This window comes from Tetrao urogallus (assembly GCF_951394365.1).
Source record: "Tetrao urogallus genome assembly, chromosome: 18".
Taxonomy (NCBI): domain Eukaryota; kingdom Metazoa; phylum Chordata; class Aves; order Galliformes; family Phasianidae; genus Tetrao; species Tetrao urogallus.
This window is the reverse complement of record NC_136831.1, coordinates 10,184,003-10,208,869: the sequence shown is the minus strand read 5'-3', so window position 1 is coordinate 10,208,869 and position 24,867 is coordinate 10,184,003. Positions and strand designations below refer to the sequence as shown.

At 43.6% G+C, this 24,867-nt stretch overlaps 1 protein-coding gene across 1 annotated transcript; it reads right to left on the bottom strand.

The window, feature by feature from the left end:
• Positions 1-3,300: 3,300 nt before the first annotated feature.
• Positions 3,301-24,207, bottom strand: LOC306953242 (myosin heavy chain, skeletal muscle, adult; the record flags this gene model as incomplete). Its single annotated transcript, XM_079544112.1, has 38 exons — positions 3,301-3,580; positions 4,184-4,279; positions 4,413-4,517; positions 4,600-4,770; positions 4,860-4,985; positions 5,266-5,469; positions 5,625-5,933; positions 6,090-6,214; positions 6,387-6,552; positions 6,631-6,814; positions 7,223-7,419; positions 7,871-7,989; positions 9,002-9,128; positions 9,277-9,666; positions 9,753-9,843; positions 9,932-10,077; positions 10,165-10,341; positions 10,557-10,799; positions 11,437-11,692; positions 11,796-11,932; positions 12,542-12,665; positions 12,986-13,103; positions 13,196-13,283; positions 14,584-14,651; positions 14,757-15,063; positions 15,685-15,855; positions 16,628-16,777; positions 16,876-16,994; positions 17,885-18,023; positions 18,113-18,216; positions 18,322-18,420; positions 18,513-18,576; positions 19,062-19,154; positions 19,240-19,351; positions 19,444-19,471; positions 23,518-23,674; positions 23,770-23,913; positions 24,001-24,207. The coding sequence occupies 38 exons, from the start codon at positions 24,205-24,207 to the stop codon at positions 3,425-3,427; spliced, it is 5,817 nt and encodes a 1,938-aa protein (XP_079400238.1). The 3' UTR covers positions 3,301-3,424.
• Positions 24,208-24,867: the final 660 nt, after the last annotated feature.

Sequence of the window (24,867 nt, the reverse complement as noted above, 5' to 3'; positions counted from 1 at the left end):
TAACATCATGTACGCACAGTCTTTGTAGTGTAGATACGTAGAGAGTGCATCACAACTTGTTCTGGATGCCATCTCCAAGCAATTGGAAGAGAAAATCGGGAGTATTCAACATGGATTCAGCAAGGGGAAATCACGATCAGCCAACCTGATAGCTTTCTATTATGTCATCACTGGCTGGGTAGAGGAGGGGCGAGCAATGGATTTTGCATACCTTGACATCAGCAAGGGATTTGACATTGTCTCTCACAACATCCTAGTTATTAAACTTAAAAAATGGTGGGATAGATGAGTGGATGGTGAAATGGATTGTGAACCGGCTGACGGATAAAGTTCAGAGGGCCATTATTAGCAGCATAGAGTCTGGTTGGAGGCCTGTAACTAGCAGTGTTCCCCAAATGTCAGTGCTGTGTCCAGTCTTGTTCAACATAGTCGTCAGTGACCTAGATGAAGGGATAGAGTCCACCCTCAGAAAGTTTGATGATGATACAAAGCTGGTAGGAGTGGCTGACACACCAGAAGTCTGTGCTGCCGTGCAACAAGACCTGGACAGACTGGAGAGCTGGTCAGGGAAGAACCTGATGAGATTTTAAAAGAGCAAATAAGTCTTGCATTTGGGGAGGAAAATTTCTGTTCATCAGTACAGGTTAGGGGATGACCTGCTGGAAAGTAGCTCTGTAGGAGGATGGGAAAGTAGGAAAGTAGGAGGAGGATGTGAGGGTCCAGGTGGACAACAGATTGGCCATGAGTTAACAGTGTGCCCTTGAGGTCAAGAAGGGCAATGATATCCTGGGGTGCATTGCAAAGAGAGTGGCTAGCAGGTCGAGGGAGGTGATCCTCTTCCTATGGTCTGCCCTGGTGAGGTCATATTTAGTATACTATGTTCAGGTCCAGGCTCCCCAATTCAAAAAAGACAAGGATCTCCTAGAAGGTGATAGGGATAGGACAAGGGGAATGGTTTTAAACTGAGACAGGGAGGTTTATGTTGGATATTAGGAGGAAGCTCTTCACACAGAGGATGGTGAGGCACTTGAACAGGTTGCCCAAGGAGGCTGTGGATGCCCCATCCCTGCAGGCATTCAAGGCCAGGCTGGATGTGGCTCTGGGCAGCCTGGGCTGGTGGTTGGCAACCATGTGCATAGCAGGGGGTTGGAACCAGATAATGCTTCTTGTCATTTTCAACCCAGGCCATTCTATGATTCTATGATTCTATGAAGGTGTCCAGTAGAGGGCTACAAAGATTAGTAAAGGTCTAGAACATTTCCTGTATGAGGGAGGGTTGAGTAACCCGGGTCTGTTCAGCCTGAGGAAAAGAAGACTGAGGGGGGTCTGATTAATGTTTATAAATATCCAAAAAGTGACGTGGGACACAAATGGATAATGCCAGGCTCTTCTCTGTGTAGTGATACGACAAAGAGCATTGGCCTAAAACTTGAACATACGAAGTTCCATGCAAACATGAGGAAGGACTTCTTTATAGTAAGAGTGACAGAGCACTGGAACAGGCTGCCTAGAGAGGTTGTGAATCTCCTTATATGGAGATATTCAAGACCCGTCTGGATGTCTACCTGTGCTGTCTACTGTAGAGTACTTGCTCTAGCAGAGAGGTTGGACTTGATCTCTTGAGATCCATTCCAACCCCTGTAATTCTGTGATTCTGTGATCAGTCTGTGTCTCAGCTGTAGACAAACTGGTTAAATGGCCCAAAGAAAAGAGAGTAAGTTTTCTCCTGCACATGTACAAACCACTTGAGGGACAGGAGTAAGTGGGTACACCCTATGTGCCATCCTATGGCTTTACCCACATGACCATGGAGAGGATATGAGGAAGCGGGATGGAAAACCCACCTCGAATCTACAGGCACATGTATGTGAATTGCAAGGGAAAAACCATCACAAGAGAGTGTTCTTCCAGGAAAATGGCTGCTCTAGTTTCCAGTGGGCTGATCCAGACTGGTCTGACACAGGGGAAGCTCCTGAACCTGCATTAAGTTGATGACATCATTAAATGAGGCAACACAGCAAAGAAAGTTTTTCAGAAAGGAAAAAAAAAATTCAAATCCTTCCAAAAGCTGGGATTTTTTGTTGTTTTGTTTGTTTGTTTGTTTGTTTTTATAAAATAAAGTAAGGTCAAAGGACCTGAACAGGAAATCCAGTCCTTAAGAATAAAATGACAAAATGGACATGATCAGATCCCCATGGATGTGATCAGTAAATAAACTATTAGGTCTCCATCAACTAACAAAAAGACAAGATTTCTTAGTTCTTGTGAGTTTTTGGAGAATGCGTATTCTGGATTACAGCCTGATTGTAAACCCTCTCCATGAAGTGATCCAGAAGAAGCAGCTGAGCAACTACAGGCTTTGAACAAATTAAATAGGAGATAGTTCATGTAGTAGCCATTGGGCCAATCTGGACTGGAAAAGATATAAAAAACATGCCCTATACCACAGCTGGACAGAATGGCCAGACCTGGAGCCTTGGGCAGAAATTCTCAAGGAAAACAAATTGTGGAAGATACTGAAGGAGAAGGTGAAGTAAGCCAATTTGCAGAGAGCCACCCAGCTGGCTTTAGGCATTGCTAAATGAGAGAAGTGGCAGTGCTCTATGTCTATACTGACTCCTGGGGGGTGGCAGATGCTCTCTGGGTGTAATTACAGCTATGGAAGCAGAATAAATGGCAGCGCAGAGGCAAACCCATCTGGGCCACTGCACTGTGGAAAGGTCTTGCTGCCCTGATAGAGAACATGGTTGTAAAGGTACATCACACAGATGCTCATGTACCCAAGAGTCGTGCCACTGAAGAACATCACAACAACCAGCAGGTGGATCAGGCTGCTAGGATTGAAACGGCTGAGGCAGATCTGGACTGGCAGCATTAGGATGAATTATTTCTAATTTGGCATGCCCATAATACCTCAGGTCATCAAGGAAGAGACACATCCTGTAGATGGGCTTGGGATCAAGGGTTGGACTTGACTATGGACGGTACTGCAGAAGTTACCCTTTAATGTGAAGTGTGTACTGTAATTAAATAAGTGAAGTGGATAAAGCTCTTTATTTTGAAGAGTAACGGCTGTGATTTCCCTGCCTTTGAAATGTCATTTCTAATTTTGTTCCAATCACTAATTCACAGCTAATGAATTGAGATAGAAGTGGTAAGCAATTGGCTGCTAGTAGACAGAAAGCTCTACCGTGGTAAGAACATGCAAAGGTTATAAGCCAAAATTGGGCCCAAAAGCACATGGTAACAGACACAGTAACCAGTTACAAGAGGAAGAGATGAAATCTAATGCTCATGATGTGTCTGTGAAGTAATCCTTTTATTTGCCATGTATGGAGGGGGTTAAAAATACAAATTATGGAAGAAAGTGACAGAGTTTTCACATTTTGTGAATTCCTTATGCCACTTTACTGTCATGACATTCTCACTCTTCCTCTTCTATCTTCTTGCCATGAATCTCCCGGCTCTTCACTCGGAGCTTGTTGACCTGTGACTCTGCAATGTCAGCCCGCTCCTCTGCTTCCTCCAGCTCGTGCTGGATCTTGCGGAATTTGGACAGGTTGACATTGGACAGCTCCTCCTGTACAAGGACAAGGAGTTGGTGGTGAGGAACCAAGGCAGGGGTTTCAGTCCTTTTGTGCCCAGGCCTTGAGGGGCTGTAGCTCCCCAGAGGAAAGCACAGACCTTGTCTCCTGCCTACCATGGTTTAAACATAAGACTCACAAATACTTCCTCATCCACCCTTATTTGAGAACCCACATTAACAAAAAGCACCAGAAATTTGTCACTCTTGAGGAGCTGTTTTGTCACATGGTCTTATTATTTCTTGTACTTATTCTCCTCTTCCCTAGTGCTTGATTTACATTTCATTTGTTAGATTCAGAAACACATGAAAACCCCATGATGTTGATTACTGCCACAGATTCATGAGCCTCTTATTTAATGGATGTTGGCAATTTTAGTTTCATTTCCTGGATAAACTACACTGCAAAACATCCCTCAGTCAATCTCTGACTGCAGCATGCCCCAAAGAAAGCAAGGCTGCCTGACATGATAATGAACAATGAGCCAAGACGTGTCTCGGGAGATTCTTTCAGGCCCTTTTCTGGTTTTCATTCTGATCTCTACAATCATACTTCCTTGAAGTAAAATTACTCTCACTCATTCTTCAAGTTATACTTACAGCCTCCTCAGCTTGTCTCTTGTACGATTTCACCTTCATCTGCAGTTTATCCACCAGATCCTGGAGCCTGAGAATATTCTTCCGGTCTTCCTCAGTCTAAAGAAGTTGATAAGCAGGAAAGATAGAATTGCTTCCCAAATGAAGACAACAATACCGCATGGGGACAATGTGCAGCCATTTTGACATGCTGGTGTAAGGGGTGTCAACTCAAGGAGGCTTCCTGCCTTACCTGGTAGGTCAGCTCCTTCACCCTCCTCTCATACTTGCGCACACCCTTCACGGCTTCAGCGCTGCGCTTCTGTTCAGAATCAACCTCCCCTTCCAGCTCCCGTACCTGCAATGAGAAACCCATATTTGGAGCTTCCCTGCTATGACTTGGTATTGCACACACTTGCACAAATACCAGTCCTACGCACCCTGGCCTCCAGCTTCTGGAGTTGCTTCTTGCCTCCTTTTAGGGCCAGCTGCTCTGCCTCATCCAGACGGAGCTGCAGGTCCTTCACTGTCTGGTCCATGTTCTTCTTCATCCTCTCCAGGTGGGCACTGGTGTCCTGCTCCTTCTTTAGCTCTTCTGCCATCATGGCCGCCTGGAGAGGCAAAGCAGCAAAGCCAGGTTTGCCAGAGACTTTTTGGGGGAGATGCATCAGCCATCAGCAGTGAAAGAGCCACGACTCACATCGGTGATGGCCTTCTTGGCCTTCTCTTCAGCATTGCGGGCTTCCTGGATGGTGTCTTCCATTTCACTCTGAATTTGCACAATGTCAGTTTCCAACTTCTTCTTGGTGTTGATCAAGCTGGTATTCTGCATAACAGGAATGTTAGGATTTTTACTCTTAGACCTGATACCTCCACATCAAGAACTGAGAGGGAGAATAATGTTTGTTAAAGTTTGTAATGCAGGAATCCTCTTTAGAGCCATGGTAGCAAACCAGATAGGGATGGCTAGCTGGATTAGATATGTTGCGGTATTGTTCTTCAAGTGTTTACACAGTGAGATGCACAGCAATAAGTAAAATACATAACGATATCTCATTCTACACTATCTCATGCTGATGGGATTAATTCCCTGGAAATAATCTGACCTGGGTGTGGAGGAGCTGCACACGTTCAGTTGCGTCCAGAAGTTCCTGCTCAGCCACTTTTCTCGAGCGCTCTGTCTGCTCCAGGGCTGCCCTTAGTTCCTCAACTTCAGCCTGCAGCAGGTTTGCTCTGCGCTCCACCATGGCCACCTGCTCCTTCAGGTCCTCCTGTGACCTGAGAGCATCGTCCAAGTGTATCTGGGTATCCTGTAAAGCAGAAAAAGTAGATTACAAGGTTGCAGAGCAATGGAACCCTGTGGATAGTGACATTTCTTGCTCTTTTAATGAATTACAACTGTAATAACGACTCTATATAACAGGAGGGAAGCAATATGCCTATGTGCATTTATTTAGCTTCATACCTTGAGTGTTCCTTGTGTGTTTCTCAGGTTCTTCTGTGCCTCAGCAGCCATGCGGTTGGCATGGCTCAGCTGGATCTCCATTTCATTCAGGTCTCCCTCCATCTTCTTCTTCAGCCGCAGGGCTTCATTCCTGCTCCTGATCTCAGAATCCAAGGTGCTCTGCATGGACTCCACAATTCTGAGGTGGTTTCTCTTCAGCTGGTCAATTTCCTCATCTTTTTCAGCTATCTTCCTGTCAATCTCAGACTTGATCTGGTTAAGCTCCAGTTGGAGGCGCAGGATCTTCCCCTCTTCATGTTCCAGGGAGGCCTAGACAAGTAAAAAAGAAACAGTGAATAGAAATATAATTTCCTCTCTAAGCAATCTCATATGCAATCCTTCAGAACATAATCTATATTTTCCACAATATCTACAGATTACTGTTTCCATTCCATAATATTGGAAACAAGTCTTAGCACTATGTACCTCAGCTTCCTCCAGAGAGGCTTGGAGTTCAGACTTCTCCTGCTCAATCTGCTTCTTGACTTTCTCCAGCTCATGAATTGCCTTTCCTCCCTCTGCAATCTGCTCTGTGAGGTCAGCAATCTCCTCTGCAGAGAAGAATGAACGTTCACGTGGTCAGGTATAGAGCATAGAGGGAAAGGCCCTGTGACCCCAGCATAACAGGTCTGCTCCCATCACTGCAGGCACAAACCCAGGTGGAGAGGTGGGCAGGAGAGCTTCTGAGAAAGCCCTGCCAGCAGGAAAGGCTGAGTGACTTACGCTGCAAGTTCTTGTTCTCACGCTTCAGCGTTTCCAGGTGGTCCAGGGACTCCTCATAGGCATTCTTCATCTTGAACAGCTCTGTGCTGAGGGAGCGAGATTCCTTCTGGGAGGCCTCCAGCTCAGTCTGTGCTTCCTCGTACTTCTGCTTCCACTCTGCCAAGATCTGAGGAAAAACAGATCATGAGTACGGATGCGACAATCATTGTGTGCCCAGGAAACACAGGCCTGGAGCCCAGAATACCTTGTCAAAGTTCTTCTGCTTTTTGTCCAGAGCTGCGCAGGCAGCATTTGATCGCTCCACATCAATCATCAGGTCCTCCACCTCATTCTGCAGCCTCTGCTTTGTCTTTTCCAGGGAAGCACATTTGGCATTCACGGCTTCAACATGTTCCTCTGCATCCTGCAGGCGCTGTGCCAGCTTCTTCCTGGAAGGAGGCAAACACAGCTGCAGGTTAGAGATGAAGAGGGAGCCTGCGTTTTACATTCATAAGAGGGCATTTGATCACATGGGGATTTTGACCCTCCATCTGTTCAGTGGTTTTTCTGCATAGTGGTTGCATGCAGTCTAAAGGGTTTGTCTAAGCTTTGTCCTAACACCTACTGAGTATTCAGCCTTTGTTAGCTTAACAAAATCCTGAATGTATGTGTGTCTTTCAGTCTGCACTTTTTCACAGACTGAAAGACTGAAATGCTTTTCCTCTCTCTCTTCTAGCGCAAGCAAGGATGTCACTGCCTTCATCCCAACCCTATCTTAATCCATTATCAGTGACTTCTAATTTCCCTTGATTATCTCAGACTTCTCCAGCCATTTCACATCCTAATTCCCCACATACTTGGCCTCCTCCAGCTCCTCTGTGCGCTGAATAGCGTCCGTCTCATATTTGGTTCTCCACTGGGCCACTTCGCTGTTGGCCTTGGACAGGACACGCTGCAGCTCACCCTTGGCTTCCTGCTCCTCCTCGTATTGTTCCCGGAGCAACTCACAGTCATGACGTGCAGATTGTAAGGCATGTGCCAAGGCGTTCTTGGCCTGTGAGAACATTGAGATTTCTAAGCTGAATATCTTAAGATGCATATTGAAAGCGGGATTGTCATAATCAGGAGTACTGCTCCAGGGGTAAGGATGGGTAAACCCTGATGAAACAAATGTAAGGCCGGGAGACAGTGAATCCCTCAAAAATGTGTGCTAGAGGATCAAGATATGTTAATGAAAATTGGCCTGGGGACAATAGTGTGATGGTTCTGTAAATATTTCTAGAAATGAGCATGGATCTTGTCTTACAGGGTATCAGAATCTCCTCAAAGGATAACTTTCTCTAGCATCAAATTCACTATGGTTCCTTCCCCCTCAAGTACAAACGCTGCTCCCTCCTGTACTGCAAGTGTTTGGGGAAAGAACACTGAGCCGCTCTTGTTTTAGATAGGATTCTACACATGCATGTCATGGTAACATGGCTTGAAGGAAGAAGGTATTTCCAGACCTTTATTTCTTCCTCTAGATGTCTCTTCAGTTCCTCAATCTGTTGGGTAAATCCTTGCTTGCCCCTAGAGAGCTGAGAAATCAAAGCATCTTTTTCCTCTGCCTGGCGAGAATATTCACCTGGAAAATGTAAAGTGAGAAGAAAAAAGAAGTGTTATACTAACAGTAGAATCATAGATCATAAAGTGATTTGGTTTAAATATGACCCATAGGTCTTATAAATCCCATCATTGTCACTTAACCATGTCCTTAAGCATCTCATTCACACATTTTTAAATGTTTCCAGTGATTCTAATACTTCTCTCAGCAGCCATTTCCAATGCCTAACCACCCTTTCCATGAAAAAATTCTCCCTGACATCTAATCTGAACCTCCCCTGGTGCAAACAGAGACCATTCCCTATCCCTAGACCACTGAGAAAAAAATCAAAACCAGCTTTTAAGAAAATGTAGAGCGTGATGAGTTTTCCTCTAAGCCTCATTTTCTCAAAACTAAGCAACCTCAGTTCCCTCATGTCTTGTTTTCTAGCTGCATCATCAGCACTACTGTTCCAGCAGCTCTAGAATTTTAGTGTAGTGAGGGATCCAAATGTGTAGCGAGTTGCACCAGTGATGAGTAGAGAGGGACTATCATAAAATCATGCAATCAAAGAGTCAAAGAATAGTTTGAATTGGAAGGCACTTTCAAATCCATCTACTTCCAATCCTCCAGCCATGGGCTGGAATGCGTTCCATTACATGAGGTTGCTCAAAACTCCATCCAATCTAACCTTAAGCTCTCCTTCAGAAGGGACATACACTGCTTCTCTGAACACTCTGTTCCAGTGCCTCACCACTGTCTGCCTAAAGAATTTCTTCCTGATGATTAATCCCTTCCCTAGTCCTGCTGGCCACACTATTACTGATGTGGTCCACATGGACATTGCCATTGTTAGCGACCTGAGGTCATGTTTGACTGAAGATAAATGATATAAATGTTTAAAATATCTACAATAACAAGCACTTGGGTACACTGTAAAGCCATGGAATCTGGAATAGTTATGAGATGTGAGCTAAATTCTCCCTTTGCACTGTAACGTATCATTCTAATTTAGAGGTTCTCTCATTGGACATCAAGAATTAGGATATGTCACCTGTTTCTGTTTGCAGACGGGCTCTTTGGGTATTGAGGTCATTGATCATGCGCTGATTCTGCTCCTCCTTGGTTTTAAGCTCACTGAGCTGGTCCTCCAGAGTGCGGCACATCTTCTCTAGATTTGCCTAGGTATTGAAAGCAAGGAAGGAAAGGAGATGAAAGTCTGGACTCTGCCTGATTTTTACAGCAGAATTCTGGTACAAATGTGATTTATAGATACCGCCTAAGCACCATGCCTTTGCCCTGTGAATAAATAGTATTGCCTTTCTTTACCTTGGCTTTGGAGACAGACTCCATGTTGCTGGCCAAGTCATCAATCTCCATCTTCAGCTCACTCTTCTCCTTCTCCAGCTTCTGCTTGACTCGTTGCAGGTTGTCGATCTGCTCCCCAAGCTCCGCTGTGCTGTCCGCATGCTTCTTCCGCAGGGCGGCAGCCGTGGCTTCGTGCTGCAGCGTGGCCTCTTCCAGGTCACGGCGCATCTTCTGAAATTCTGCCTCACGCTTCTTGTTCATCTCAATCTGAGCTGCCGTAGCCCCTCCTGCTTCCTCCAGGCGCTCACTGATCTCCTCCAGCTCCCTGGAGAGGTCAGCTCGGTGCTTCTCTGCTTTGGCCCGAGAGGTTCGCTCTGCCTCGATTTCCTCCTCCAGTTCCTCAATACGGGCCTGGGGAGCATCAGGAACCCTTCACACCCATGTCCTTCTCCTTCAGATGTTTTCTGAAGGCCAGAAGGGAAGGACCAGAGACTTGCCTGCAGCTCCTTGATCTTCTTCTGTAACTGCATGCCCAGGGCTTGCTCATCCTCAATTTTGCTCTGGATTTGGCTGATTTCAAAGTCTTTCCTTTTGCACAAAGCAAATGATGTTAGTGCCTGAAAAAAAACATTTAAGTGTACCCACTAGCACTCAGGTGTCCCACAACCTCACTTACTTCTTCAGTTTCTCATCCAGCTGCTGCTTATCATTTTCCAAATCCATTATGCTATCATGGGCCAACTTCAGGTCTCCTTCAAGTTTCCTCTTTGCTCTCTCAAGGTCCATGCGCAGCTTCTTCTCTTGCTCCAGGGACCCTTCCAGCTAAACAGAATGAGATCATCAGTGCTCTGCCAGCCATGTTCATATATATAATAGCCATATATAATAGCCATATGCTTTTGTTCTTACATCATCCACTTGCTGCTCCAGCTTGGTTTTAGCTTTGGTCAGTGTATTGACTTTGTCTTCCTCTACTTGCAGGTCATCCAGTGTCTGCTGATGGGCCTCTTGGAGGGCTTTCTTCTCCTTTGTCAGCTTGGCAATTGTCTCGTCCAGGACTGCCATCTCCTCTGTGAGATTTTTCACCTACGAATTGGTGGAAACATTAAAACATGGTATAAAACTTGCCTGTTGTTGTAGTGGCAGTTGCATTTTGCAGTGTTTTGCAATGAGGTTTATTTTATCTTTTGCAGTTTAGATGAGATCCTGCACGATTTTTCCAGAGCCAACATGTTCTGGTGCAGTAGACACTTCTACTCTGAGAGTAGCTTCACACATTATGTGACTTCTCATGTGTGTACCTTGTTCTCAGTGGCATGCTTTTCCTTCTCAACCTTGGCCAACGTTAACTCCAGGTCATCTATATCTTTCTTCAGCTCTGAGCATTCATCCTCCAGTTTCCTCTTCTTGGCTGTCAGCTCAGCATTAATTTCCTCCTCATCCTCAGCCCGTTCTGTCACCTCCTTAATTTTGGCTTCCAGCTGGATTTTGGTTTTGATGAGCTGGTCACATCTTTCCTCAGCATCAGCCAAGCTATCTGCTTCCTATGAGGAGACACAGATTTTTGTGAGTTATAATGTTTTGAAGTTCTGTTTTGTTGTTGTTTTTTTTTTTCTCCCACAGACACAATATTTAAATGCTTCTGTTTTGTTTTGTTTTGTTTAATATAATATTGGGGAATTAGGTGTTTTTATTTGTGAGAATAATGAACTAGAGAAGTTGGTGGTTTTTTTGGAATGAAGAAACTGACTCCTGATTGATAGCTGAATGTCAAATATCTAGCAATCTAGTCATTATGGTACATTTGTGATTAGGAAAAATGGGTCCTTCTCATGGTTGCTTTTACTCTATTGCATAAGAGCACTGCTTTGAAGGCTGAACTGATGGAGATTCTTCCTATCCAGTTCAGACAGATTTGTTTGCTACTTTTTACAATTGATTAGTGCTACAAGTCTCTCTCCTTAGGACAGAAGAGCCATCAAGTTTATTTGGCATTGCCAGGTTACTTCACTGGCTGATAGGGGGCACCCCTGCCACTGTCCATTTATTCAACCTTCCAGTGACTCTAAGTGTGTGACTTTTTTCCTACTGTAAATTAGTTATCTTCCTACAAGTCTCTGCCTGGAGGAAAAAAGCAGTCTGCCTGTGTAACACTTTATCCAAATAAGCAATGATATTCACCGCCTGCACTTGGAGCTGCAGGTCATTTTTCTCCTGCAATAGGACAACCATTTTCTCCTCCAGCTCCTTCCTCTTTGCCTCAGACTTTGCAAGCTCTTCCTTGGTCTTCTCAAACTCTTGTTTCATGTTTGCCATCTCCTTTTCAGACTCTGCACTCTTCAGCAGGGGTTTGATTTTGAAGAACAGCTTCATCCAGGGCCAGTGCTTGACATTCATGAATGCACGAACGTTGTACTGGATGCAGAAGATGGACTCCCTAAAATACAATTCATGTAGTGATTACATACCTTGAGTGTGAAAATTTTAAACTCAATTAACCAAGCACCATGAGAATAAATAAACTAAATATGCATATTTACCTCCTCTCCACCATCCTCTGGTACTCCACTCTCATCAGGAAGCCCCTGCATCTGGCTTGTGTGCGAGTGATGATTTCAGCCAGCTTATCATCTCTCATCTCCTCCAGAAGTCCCAGCAGCCCAGCTTTGAAGAACACCTTGAAAATAAAATGTTGCAGCACATAACTGTCGGGTAAGCCATAATACAGAGACAACAGGCTTTCAGCTTTCAGAAGGAGACATTAATGATCATGACCAGCCTAACCTTGGCTTCCTTCACACATCATTTTTCCACTGTGTCTAGGAGCTTCTTGATAGCTCAGCCCTAGACCTTCAGTCCCTGCCTGAATCATCTTATTACAATTTTGGTTTCCCACTCAGCCTGTGAGACCACAGTGAACTCTTCTTCCTGACTTAATGTTAGACCTGTTTCATTGATCAGGAAATTACTGAGTTGTGCCTGATCCTTGGTATCCTACCTAGACCTGGCCACAATCAACCTTTAAAACAAGAGTTTCTTGTTGAGTCTTCACCTCACACCTTTCTTGTTGTCACAAACCTACTGGATGATTTGGACTCTTAGTTGAATCTGTCCTTGGTTGGTCTTCTTCACTTGCCTTGGCAAAGTACTGTGTGCTTGGATCTTTTTTGGCTGAGGCACCTGAGCTGCCAGCTGTGTTACTGCACTGCACTGCACTGCACTCCCTGACCCTCAGGAAGCAACCAGCTCTTATTGCTCTCTCTTTGAACACAAGACTTGTTCATACCTTGGTGTGACCAAATCTGTACTGGGTGTGGTCCACATCAATGGATCCAAGGAGCTTCTCAGAAGCCTTCTTGCTATCCATAAATTGTCCTTCTGGGATAGCACTCGCATTAAGCACTCTGTATCTGTAGGAGGAAACAAGATATGAAGAAATACCTGTTATTGAAACCCCCAGTACAATTGAACCCCAGTCTTCTCAGACTATCTCTTTGAATTAGTCTAATGCTGGAAGCCAATTCAACCTTTGAGAGTGGGATACGGAGAATATTTTTACTGTTAGTTCAGAGTCCAAAGTAATCCTAATCTTTGGCCATGTCATCATGATCTGACAGAGAAGCATTTACATATTACTTCAATACCAGTGTAACGTGTATGTTTCAAGTGCATTTCAACATCCAGGCTATTCACTTCGTTCTGAATGGACAGCAAGTGGTACCACTCTTACCTCTGTTTGAAGTCAGCATATAGGACTCTGCTGGGGAATCCTTTCCTGCAAATCCTGATGCCCTCGAGCACACCATTGCATCTCAGCTGGTGCAGCACCAGCTCATGTTCCATGGCACCTAACAAACACCACAATTAGTGACTACCCCACTGTTTGACACTCAACCTAAGAGCTTCTGCAGTTCTAATTTTACCCACTGTATCTCCTTACCAGGTGTTTTTGTTTCATTTGGGATGATGCAGCGTACAAAATGGGGGTGAGTGCTTCTCAGGTTTGTCATCAACTTGTTTAAATTCTCCTGTGAATGTATGAGATTAATTATTATTAATTGTTGTCCACTTAATAGTGGATTTATCAAACTGAATGTTTCAGGATACAGACTTATCTATCCTACAGCATATTGCAGAGCTCCTTGAGGGAAACTGGGAAACTGCAGACACCTGGTTTTGTCAGGCTAAGCCTGACTACATTTTTATGTGGTAGTAGATTTCACAGAATAGAAACAGAACAGTTTTGCATTGGAAGAGACAGGCTTGGGACAGAGTGACTGGGAGACTGTGCAGAGGAAGAAGACCTGGGGGTGTTGGTCGATGTTCAGCTGAACATGAGCCAGCAGCATGCCCAGGTGGCCAAGAAGGCCAATGGCATCCTGACTTGTATCAAAAACGGTGTAGCCAGCAGGAGCAGGAGGTGATCTTCCCCTGTACTTATCATTGGTGAGGCTGCACCTTGAATACTGTTTTCAGTTTTGGACCCCTCACTACAAGGAAGAAATTGTGGCCCTGGAGTACATCCAGAGAAGGGCAATGAAGCTGTGAGGGGTTTGGAGCACAAGTCTAATGGGGAGCAGCTGAGGAACTGGGATTATTTAGTCTGGAGAAGAGGAGGCTCGGGGGAGATATTATTGCTCTCTGCAGCTACCAGTAGTGAGGTGAGGGTCAACCTCTTCTCCTGAGTAACTAGTGAGAGGACAAGATGGAATGGCCTCAAGTTGTACCCAGGGGAGGTTCAGGTTGGACATCAAGTAAAATTTCTTCTCTGAAACAGTGGTCAGGCACTGGAATGGGCTGCCCAGGGAGGTGGTGGAGTCAGTGTTGGGTCCAAGAAACTTTTAGATGGTGTTCTAAACGACATGGTTTAGTGGGGAAATACTGATGATAGACGGATGATTGGGATGGATGATCTTGGAGGTCTTTTCCAACTTTGGTGATTCTATGATTCTACGATTCTACGATTATTTATTCTAAATCTAAGTTGGTGAACTTTACCCTTTTGCAATTTCTATTGAATCCAGAAAAGATAAGAGCAAAACTGAAGGAGACAGTTGCGATAAATCAGCCAAGGATGCAATATCTGTAGCTAATTAGAGAAAAAGGAACAAGCAATTGCCTAGATTGTTTCAGGAGGCTGAATGATATCAATCTATCTCCTTCAATAAGAAGACCAGACACACATTGAGGTACAGCTTTCCTGGTATTTCTAGTGCCTCTTTCTGATTCTGCAAGGATGATAAGATTAATGTCCAAAACTGAAACACACATTTCAGATCCAGAATGAGTTTGCTGTCCTTCCATGAAAAAGGTAAGTTTGGTACTTACACGGAAAAGAGCAGAGACTGTCTGGAAAGAAGAACCCTTCTTCTTGCCACCCTTTTTGGCACCACCCTCTGAAAATCGAAAGAAATAAAAAGATCAGAAATCTTTAGCATTGCCTTTGAGATTCTGCTTCAAACTCTATGCGCATATGAAAAAATTGATTGTGGAAAATTTACCAGCTTCTCCACCGTAGGTGGCAAACAGTAAGGCCAGTGTCTTCACAGATGACTTCTGGTACAACCCAATGACAGTTTCGTTCAGGGGGTCCTTGTTCTTCTCAAGCCAACCAGTGATGTTGTAGTCCACTGTGCCAGCATAGTGTATGAGGGAGAAATGGGCCTCAGCCTTGCCTTTGGCAGGCTTGGGCTTCTGGAAGTTGCTGGACTTGCCCAGATGCTGGTCATAGAGCTTGTTCTTGAAAGAGGTGTCAGTTGCCTTGGGGAACATGCACTCCTCTTCCAGGATGGAGAAGATGCCCATGGGCTGGAAGATAGCACAAGAAGTAACAGAGAAAGATCACCTTAGTGTGAAGCGTGTGCTATGAGATTCAGAGGTACCTGTGTATTGCTGGTAGCATCTCTGCCTGAATAAGAGGCTAAGTTTGTAAAGAATTCTTTTGTCTTTCCTTACCTTTCAGCAGTCTGTCTTCTCTGAACTGGTAAGAATGTCTCACCACTTCAGGTTAAAATTGGCTGTAGAACCAGGAGAAGTGGCAGACAAATACAATTGGGAAAATAGCTACAAGATGCAGATTGTCTTGGAAAATTGGGGCATGCCATATTTATTTCCTAAACAATGTGTGTGGAGTTTTGATTTTGCATCTTCAGAGAAAATGTAAAGTGACTTTAGTTGTTTTTAAAGAATTCTGTTGGTGGGAGTGTAGACTACCTTTTCCATGCTTGAAGACACAGTGATGCAAGATTGGTGATACAGATTTCCATTTAGCTGTACTAATTCCTGAGCACTGGACTAAAGTATTAATTCCACAAAATGCCTTGTTTCACTGAAACTGGCTGTCCGGCTGCAATTTCTCTCCTAGCTGAATCTAACTGAGAAACATCACAAAATTCCAGAATACATCATACACTTAAATGGAAAAAGTACCTTTTCAATGAGCTCAATGCAGGCAGCCAGGTCCATCCCAAAGTCAATGAATTCCCATTCAATGCCTTCCTTCTTGTACTCCTCCTGTTCCAGCACGAACATGTGGTGGTTGAAGAACTGTTGCAGTTTCTCATTAGTGAAGTTGATGCACAGCTGCTCAAAGCTGTTGAACTGTTTAAAGCAAAGAGAAGTACACAGGTTCTCAAAGAGGCAGCAATGATCACAGAGTTGTGTTAGTATACTTCTGATTCTGTTTGAAATTCCCTAACTGAACCACCAAACCTAGCAATACAGTAATTACATCTAATTTCTTAGAAGGATTCCTACTATAGAAAAAATGTACCGTCCTTGCAGGGCTTTATTAGCACTATTTTTGAAATCAATCTGCAAGTAAAATTTATTTGTTACTGTGCTATTCAAAGATTGATTTTTCAGGAACCTCAGTTGCTGCACCATGGAGGTGTGTCAGATCTCTAACTTCTGGGAAAATGGAGGCTTCCTCAGTATCCACCAGAATTTCTCTGCCCTCAAATCACGAATCTAGTTTTCTTTGTTTTGACACAGAACTCCTATTAGCACCACTGCATTCACAACACAGGAAATATGCTCTATTTCATATATCACAGCATTTCCCTTTCCTTGGCTCTTCCAAGACTGTTCAAATCCCTGGTCCACATCTGTGTGAGCTCTTTTCCCAGTCAATGGTGTCTAAACTTGTCTGTCAAAACAGTGTTTTTTTCTACCTGTTGACAATATTAAGAGTCAAAGTGTACGCTCATAAAGCAATTTAAGCATTCTACTGTGATAAAGAGAGATGATTATCTCAAAACCAGCAGATTAGGAGCATACACTTCAGAATCTTCTTAAAAAGAAATGTGTTTCTGAGTTCTCAAGATCTCTTTCTGCCCCTCTCATAACTATGATGCCAAGTTTTGTTCCTTACATCAAAGATCTCAAAGCCAGCGATGTCCAGGACACCAATGAAGTACTGCCTGGGCTGCTTGGTATCCAGCTGCTGGTTGATGCGAATAACCATCCACAAGAACATCTTCTCATAGACAGCCTTTGCCAGAGCACCAACTGAGTTGTGCACCTAGAACAGAGATTAAAGAACTGGGGTTACCTTCTGTTGCAGAAGAAGAATACTCACATTATTCTTCAGATCATATAGTTTTATACTTAAGATTATACCTGCTGCACAGTTTGACCCTTGGTCACATACTCATTCCCAACTTTGACTCGAGGGTAGCACAGTGCCTTGAGCAGGTCTGCTGAGTTCAGACCCATCAGGTAGGCAGCCTTATCAGCCACTAGAAAGGAAGAAAGTAAGAAAGAGGGGAACATTCATCATTGGTCAGTGGCTAGAATTTGGTCTGTGTGAGCAAATCTGCTCTTCATTTTTCAGAAATGCGAAGTTATTGGTATGCTCTGACTGGCTCAACCTGGAGAAGAGAAGACTGAGAGGGGATTTTATCAGTGCTTATAAATATCTACTGAGTGGGAGTCAAGCAGTGGTGTCCAGCAACACAACAAGAAGCCACAGACAAAACTGGAACATAGGAAGTTACATATTTACATGAGAAAAAAAAAATTACTTTGAGGGTTACAGAGCACTGGAACAGGCTGCCCAGAGAGGTGGTGGAGTCTCCTCTGGAGATATTCAAAACCTGCCTGGAAGCTTTCCTGTGTAAGTAACATAGGGAACATGCTTTAGCATAGGGTTAGACTAGATGATCTCCAGAGGTCCCATCCAACCTTTATAATTCTGTGATAAGTTATGGGAAGGAGTGAAGATTATGGAAGCTAATGCTCGCCTGTTTTAAAAGCAAGAACAGGCATTGTATGAATAGGGAAAGCTTGAATCTGGAAGCTCCCAGAACCACTCCTAAACCCTCTGATATCATATTAGGCATGATTGCTGCCCACTCTTGTTCTGAGGAAACAGACCTTCTGCAAAGCAAGAAATGCAGGACAGATTTTGGAGAAACAACAACAGCAACAACAACAACAACAAACAGTTATAGTGCTTGAAGGTTTTTCTAACTGAGACCCTTAGTTAAAGTTCCCATTTTCAGGCTGTGTGTTTTTGAGAAGCATCCACTGGATAAAAGAATAGCATTTCTTGTGATCAAGGATACAGTTAAACAGACAATGAACAAAGAAGCTTTTCATCATTTTTACTAGCTGAACTAGGTGATACCTTCTGTGCCATCTGGCTCTGCCTGCTCCTCTCGCTGTTTCTGCTTGAACTTCAAGTTCCCATAGTGCATGACAGCCCCTGTCAGCTTGTAGATGGCAGTCTTTTCATCAGCAGTGAAGCCCAGGATGTCAATGGCACTCTGCAGTGGAAATAGTCAAGTAAAATACGTCTTTAGTAAGCCACCCTGCAAGGCATAGAATGCAGGTATCTTTGTGCTGTGTTACTCACATCTGTAGCCATAAGCTCTTCTTGGTCATCAATGCTGGGAACAGAAATCTCGCCTTGACTCACATAATGGAAATCGTATGGGTTGGTGGTAATAAGGAGCATGTCTGAAAGCGAGAATAGCAAAGATACAGGGTTACATTTTCAAAAGGGCAGAAAAGGAAACAGTTGCTAGGTGATCATCTCCAAAAAGATGTAATGATCCTTCCTACCTATTAGCTCTGGTTTCTTGTTGGACGTGATCTGATAAAAGATGTGGTAGCTTCTCTCTGCTGGGAGCTGGAAAGTGACTCTGGACTTCTCCAGCAGATCTGAGAAGGAGGGAAGAAAGAGTCAGGTACAAGACAGGACATGGAGGTGGGAATTTGGGAAGGAATGTGAGCAGGCCAGGAGCATCTCTTACAAGTTTCAATGTCAGCAGAAGCCAGTTTGCCTGTGGCCCCAAAGTGGATTCTGATGAATTTACCCTGTTGAGGGGAAAAAGAACAATTTCAGCCTGGATGCATTTCACTGCCCCTGTATAAAGCAAGGAGAATAAAGGACTGAAACACCATTTCTGTGAGGGAAGGCACAGAAATGACAGAGAAATGTCAGGGGCATCTTTTCAGTGTCTAGAAATGCCTCAAGGGAAGGTGCAAACAGGTCAGAATCAGGCTCTTTCCAGTCTTGCCTATTGATAGGGCAAAACACAGTAGGAGAAAAAAAAACAAACACACTTGGAACACAAGAGTTCCATCTTTACTGTGCTGATGGCTGACACCGATTGCACAGAGAGTTTGTGGAATCTCCTTCCTTAGAGATCTTCAAAAGCTGCCAGGACGTGCTGCAGGACAGCCTGCTCTGGGTATGTTCTCTTGAGTAGGGAGGTTGGAGCAGATCACCTCCAAACACACCTTCCCACCTCAACCATGCTGTGATTCTGTGAAAGTTTTTGTCCTAAGCAGCAACTTACAAAGCGTGAGGAGTTGTCATTCCTCACAGTCTTGGCATTTCCAAAGGCCTCCAGCAGTGGGTTGGCGCTGATGATTTGATCCTCAAGTGTTCCCTACAGGATGATAATTATTCATTAATATTGTTTAGTTGCAAGGGCAATCACAGATCAAGTGTTCTATCTACTTTCCCTAACTTACCTGCATTTTTCCGGACTGCTCCTCCTTCTTCTTCTCCCCACTAGCTGCAATTGTTGCAAAGTACTGGATGACACGTTTCGTGTTCACAGTCTTCCCTGCACCGGATTCTCCGCTGTCAAAGCAGAGTAACAGAAAGCTGAGGTCAGGCAGCTGTCCAGGGACACAGGGCAGCCCTGCACAGACTCCAGCAGGGAGCGTACTTACGTGATCAGAATTGACTGATTCTCACGGTCTGTGAAAGAGGCAGAAATAAAAATGTGTTAGTGGTGGTCTTGAATAAGATGGAACTCATAGTGTGAGGTAAATACAAGCAGTATTTTTGGAGAGAATTACATACAGGCAGCTTCAGTGAGGAAAATACTTCCTGTTGACAAATGCTAGGTTTCTACACTGTTTTTTGCCCCTGCGCTATTCATTTAAAATCTCTCTTGGGGCAATGAAACTTGATATCTCTTCTTGACATATTTCCTCAATCAATCTAAATATGGCATGAAGACTGCTGGAAGAATTTGTGTAATTTTACATTTTGGAAAGTCTGGAGAATTATGTTCCTCAGAGATGTCATTATTATTGACGCTGGATTGAAATGCTCATATGAAGCAACTCCCTGTAGAATCCACAGAGATTAATCATATACTTCTGGTGCGTTTTTTGAATGTTCCAGGAAGTACAACTAAAGACTAATAAAACATCAGAAAGTCTTCAAATAGTGGAAGAATCTGTGATCAGTTTCTTTCAACTTCCCTTTAGCAAAATATCATTATAGAAGTCTGACTAATTGGCTTCCCTCTCTATATAGCAAGCAGTTATAGACAATAAATGTATGCATCAAAAGAATTCTGACCGCCCCCTTACTAAACTCCTTTTATTTCACTATTCTGTCCTCAGTAACTCTGGTTTCTAAAATTGTAGAGACTTAATCAAAGTTGGAAATGTTTAAACAGTCTCTTTTTTTTTTTTTTTTTTTTTTTGTTTGGTTCTTAATGATGAATTCAAAGGGATTCATTATTTCCAAAGTGGAGAAGAAAGTTCCTATATTGTTTTGGTTGTCTTTTGTTTCAGATTTTTTTCTGTTCATTGTTTATTTCTGCCTTTGCAAGTCTGTTTTTAAACGCACTGACTAAGACAAAGAAGCATGAATAAGGCATATATGAAAGAAAATGCTGAGTTATTTGTCCTTCATGAACTTGCTCTAATGCTAAAAAGTGAAAGTAGAAAAGGAGAAGAAACATATAAATTATCTTCGTATTTTTCTTCAGTATTCAAGTATTTTATTTATCAGACAACATTATTATGTTTAGTTATGTTTCTGTGTACTTATGAAACTATTGTGGATGCAGGAACATCAACGATTTTATTTTCTTCAGAAAAACTGCAGTTTCAGTGCAAGGATACTCGTACATTTTGGTCAAGAAACTTTCTTGCCTGAGAAGAAACAACTCCAACAAAGGTATTAGCCAATAACTAATTTGAAATTAATACCTCTGTTGTTGTTTCTGGATGGTGCAGTTTTGCTGAGATCCTGACTCCCGTTCTTTCTCAGCAAGTTGTAAATATCAGACTAACACCTGAAATCAGACCATTTTCTTTTTTCAATCTGTGTCTAATCTGTGTCTTGACTATGAAGATAAAATACCAAGGACTTAAGCTACAATATATTTTAAGTGATAAATTTAAATCATCTGAACTCTATTAATATTTTATGTCATGTTTCAAGCAAATGAGATCCAAATAATGAATAGGGCTGTGGTGCTCACCAATGCAGAGGAGACTGGTAAAGATACCAAGACTGGAGGCAGCCTGGGCTGCAGTGTTCATGCCCTGGTTGACTTTGTGATCTTGAGGAACATGGGCCTGGCAAAGAGTGGAGTCAGGATCCTAAACTTCAGGAGAGCAGGCTGTTTAAGTAATTGTTGCATGAGATCTCCTGAGAAGAAGTCCTTAAAGACAAAGGAGTGGAACAAAGCTGGCTACTCTTTAAGGATGCCTTTCTGAGAGCACAAGAGTTCTCCATCCCTCAGAATAAGAAAGCAGGCAGGAGAGGCAGGGAACCAGCATGACTGAGCAAGTAGTCAAACTGGGGGAAAAGAAGGGCAAGTATCGACAGTGGAAGCAAGGGCATGTCACCTGGGAAGAATACAGAGATGTTGTCTGGACTTGCAGAGATGGGACCAGGAAAGCCAAGGCACAGATGGAATTGAACTTGGCAAGGGATGTTAACAACAACAAGCAGGGATTCCACAGGTACATCTACAGAAGAGACAGGCCAAAAAGATCCCCTGCTAAATGAAAAAGGAAAACTGACAGCAACAGATATGGAAAAGACTGAGGTACTCAATGAGTTCTTAGCCTCAGCCTTCACTGGTAGCCAGGATTCTCACATCCCTGAACCTGAACCTCAAGGCAGGGAACTGCTCCCCACTGTGAGGGCGGAGCAAGTCCGAGACCAACTCATGAGGCTGAATTTAGACAAGTCCATGGAGCTGGATGACATGCAACCCACAGTCCTAAAGGAGCTGGCTGATTTGGTTGCTGAGCCACTCTCCATCATATTTGAAAAGTCATGGCTGTCAGGCAAAGTTCCCAGGGACTGGAAAAAAGGAAACATCACTGCCATTTCCAAGAAAAGGAGGAAGGATGACCTGGGGATCTACAGGCTGGTGAGCCTCACCTCTGTGCCCAGGAAGATCATGGAACAGCTCTCTTCCTGGAAGATGTGTGAAGGCGCAAGAGGGACGATCAGGTGATCTGATATAACCAGCACAGCTTCACCAAGGGAAGGTCGTGTCTGACCAGTCTGGTGCCATTCTATGATAGAGTGACAGCACTGGAGGATGAAGGGAAGGCAACTGATGCAATCCACTTGAACTTCTGCAAGGCCTTTAACATGGCCCCCTATATTTTTATCTCTAAACTGGAGAGAGAGAGATTTGAAGGATGGACTATTCAGTGGATGAGGAATCAGTTGGAAGGTCACAGCCAGAAGCTTGTGGTCAATGGCTATTTATGTCCAGATGGAGGCCAATAACGAGTGGCCTCATCCAGGGGCCCATCTTCAGTCTGGTACTCTTGAACATCATGAGTGCACCTCAAGATGTGAACCTTCAGGAAATTTTTTGATGACACTAAGTTAAGTCAAGTGATTGATTGATTCAGCAGAAGGAAGTGATGCCATCTAAAGGGACCCTGATAAACTCTAAATCTGGGCCCTTGTGAAGCTAAGAGGTTCAACAAAGCAAAGTGCAAGTGCAAAGTGCACTCTGGTGAGATAATCCCAGATATGTATACAAACTTGGAGAAGAATTCCTTGGAAGTAGCCTTGCTGAGAAGGACTTAGGGTTCTGGTTGATGAAAAACTTAGCATGAGCCAGCAGTGTGCACCTGCAGACTGGAAGGTCAGTGATATCCTGGGTGCCATCAGAAGAGGGGCAGCCAGTAGGACAAGGGAGGGGACTCTATTTGACCCCCTCTATTCTGCCCTTGTGAGGACTCATCTGAAGTACTGTGGCTAAGTCTGGAGCCCCCAACACAGGAAAGACATGGAGCTTTCAGAGAGGGTCCAAAGGAGGGCCACGAAGATGATCCAAGGGCTGAAGCACCTCTCCTATGAAGGCAGGCTGAAGGAACTGGGCTTGTTCAGTCTGAAAAAGAGAAGGCTAAAGGGAGACCTCATTGTGACATTCCAGTACTTTGAGGGAGTTTAGAAACATGAGGGAAATCAACTTTTTACACAGGTAGATAGTGATAGGATGAGAAGGAATGCTTTTAAAATAAAGGAAGTAAGATTTAGATTAGATGTCCGGGAGAAGTCTTTTACTGAGAGTGGTGAGGTGCTGGAACAGGTAGCCCAGATAGGCTGTGGATGCCTTGTCCCTGAAGATGTTCAAGGCCAGGTTGGATGGGGTCCTTGGCAATCTAATCTAGTACATGATCTAGCATCTGGCAACCCTGCCTGTGACAGGGGGGTTGGAACTTGATGATCCTTGAAGTCCATGCCAACCCACGCCATTCTATGATTCAATTATTTGTTTCATTTGACCCAATATGTCTTATTAATTACTGTTACTGTAACTTTTTTCAGTGCCCATTTTTGCATGCTATTAATAAGACTTCTATAAATATTTACAACAGAACTATGTTTCATGCACAATATTAGCAAATATTAAAATAACAGTTCATTAAAAGTTCATGCTGAGGTTTACATCTCTATGTAGACTGATTTTTTTTTTTTTTTAAAGCAAATATTAACTTTCAATAAAAACAATGCAATTTTCTCACCAGTCAGCATGAACTGATAGGCGTTGTCAGAGATGGAGAAGATGTGTGGAGGGGCCTCCTGGCGCTTTTTGCCTCGGTAGGCCAACACCACCTCCGGGTTGTACACCGGCAGCCACTTGTAGGGGTTGACAGTGACACAGAAGAGGCCCGAGTAGGTCTGCAAGGAAGGGACACGGCACGTTGGCTTCCACTCAGCCTGGCACAGCAGTCCTCCCCAGCTACCAGCCAAGGAAGAGAGCTGCTGGTACTTACGTAGATCATCCAGGCTGCATAACGCTCTTTGAGGTTGTACAGCACAGCGGGTTCGTGGAGGTGGGTCATCATGGCCATGTCCTCAATTTTATCGTACTTGGGAGGGTTCATGGCGAAGACCTGATCTTCCTTCACAGTCAGAGTCTAACAGAGGAACACAGATTTGTTAATGTCAGCTAACAGTTGAAAGTAGTTATTACTTTCAGTTCTTAACCCTTGTTTTCTTCTCACCTCTCCAGCTTCAGTCTTGACAGTGACCTTCCCAGATTCTTTGCTTTGGATTGTCCCTTTCACAAAGGATTCTTTGGGATGGGCCACAAAGACAGATGTCTTGGCATCAAAAGGCTTGTTCTGGGCCTCGATTCTTTCCTTCTCTGACTTTCGGAGATATGGAGCGGCCTCTCCGAAGGCGGCCATCTCAGAATCTGGAGAAGCCATGGCTGCGCTTACACAGGAAGCACAGTCAGAAGAGCGCTCTGTAGGAAAGAAAATATGCTCAGTCAGTGAGTATACTGTTCTGTGAAAAAGAGAAAATCTAGAGTATACAAGCATATAAGATCTAAAATATAAAAGTAGGTATAAACAACACAAAAGTTTTATTTCAGCCTACCTATCTTGGTTGGAAATACCTGTATTCTTTCCTGAAATTAAGATCAATTCCTAATTACATCTGGCTATTAAAGGAAGAAATTGTTTTTGAGTGCTGCATTGTTGCAATACAATCTTTCAGTGTTGTATTATCTTGGTAGATTATAATGAATTTTGATGATGCCACTGCAGAGATTTCAAATGAAATAAGTCTGTGATGTTGGCTTAAAAACTATCTGAAAGTCTCTGAGAGACTTTCTTGTCTAATAGAATTTACTTGCTATGGAAAATTCATCTTGCACTTTTACATACATTAATATCATGATTGCCTACACTGCTTTCTCAAAAACTTAAGCTGCAGCATTTGTTCGTGGTCTTTAAAAGTTGATACATTTTGTTGTCAATTCTTATGGCAGAGGCTGGAAGTCAGTCACTGCTATTTGAAAATATTGCAACTCGTTTTATCTGTTGCACAGATAAAATATATATAAAATATATCCAGAGTTAATG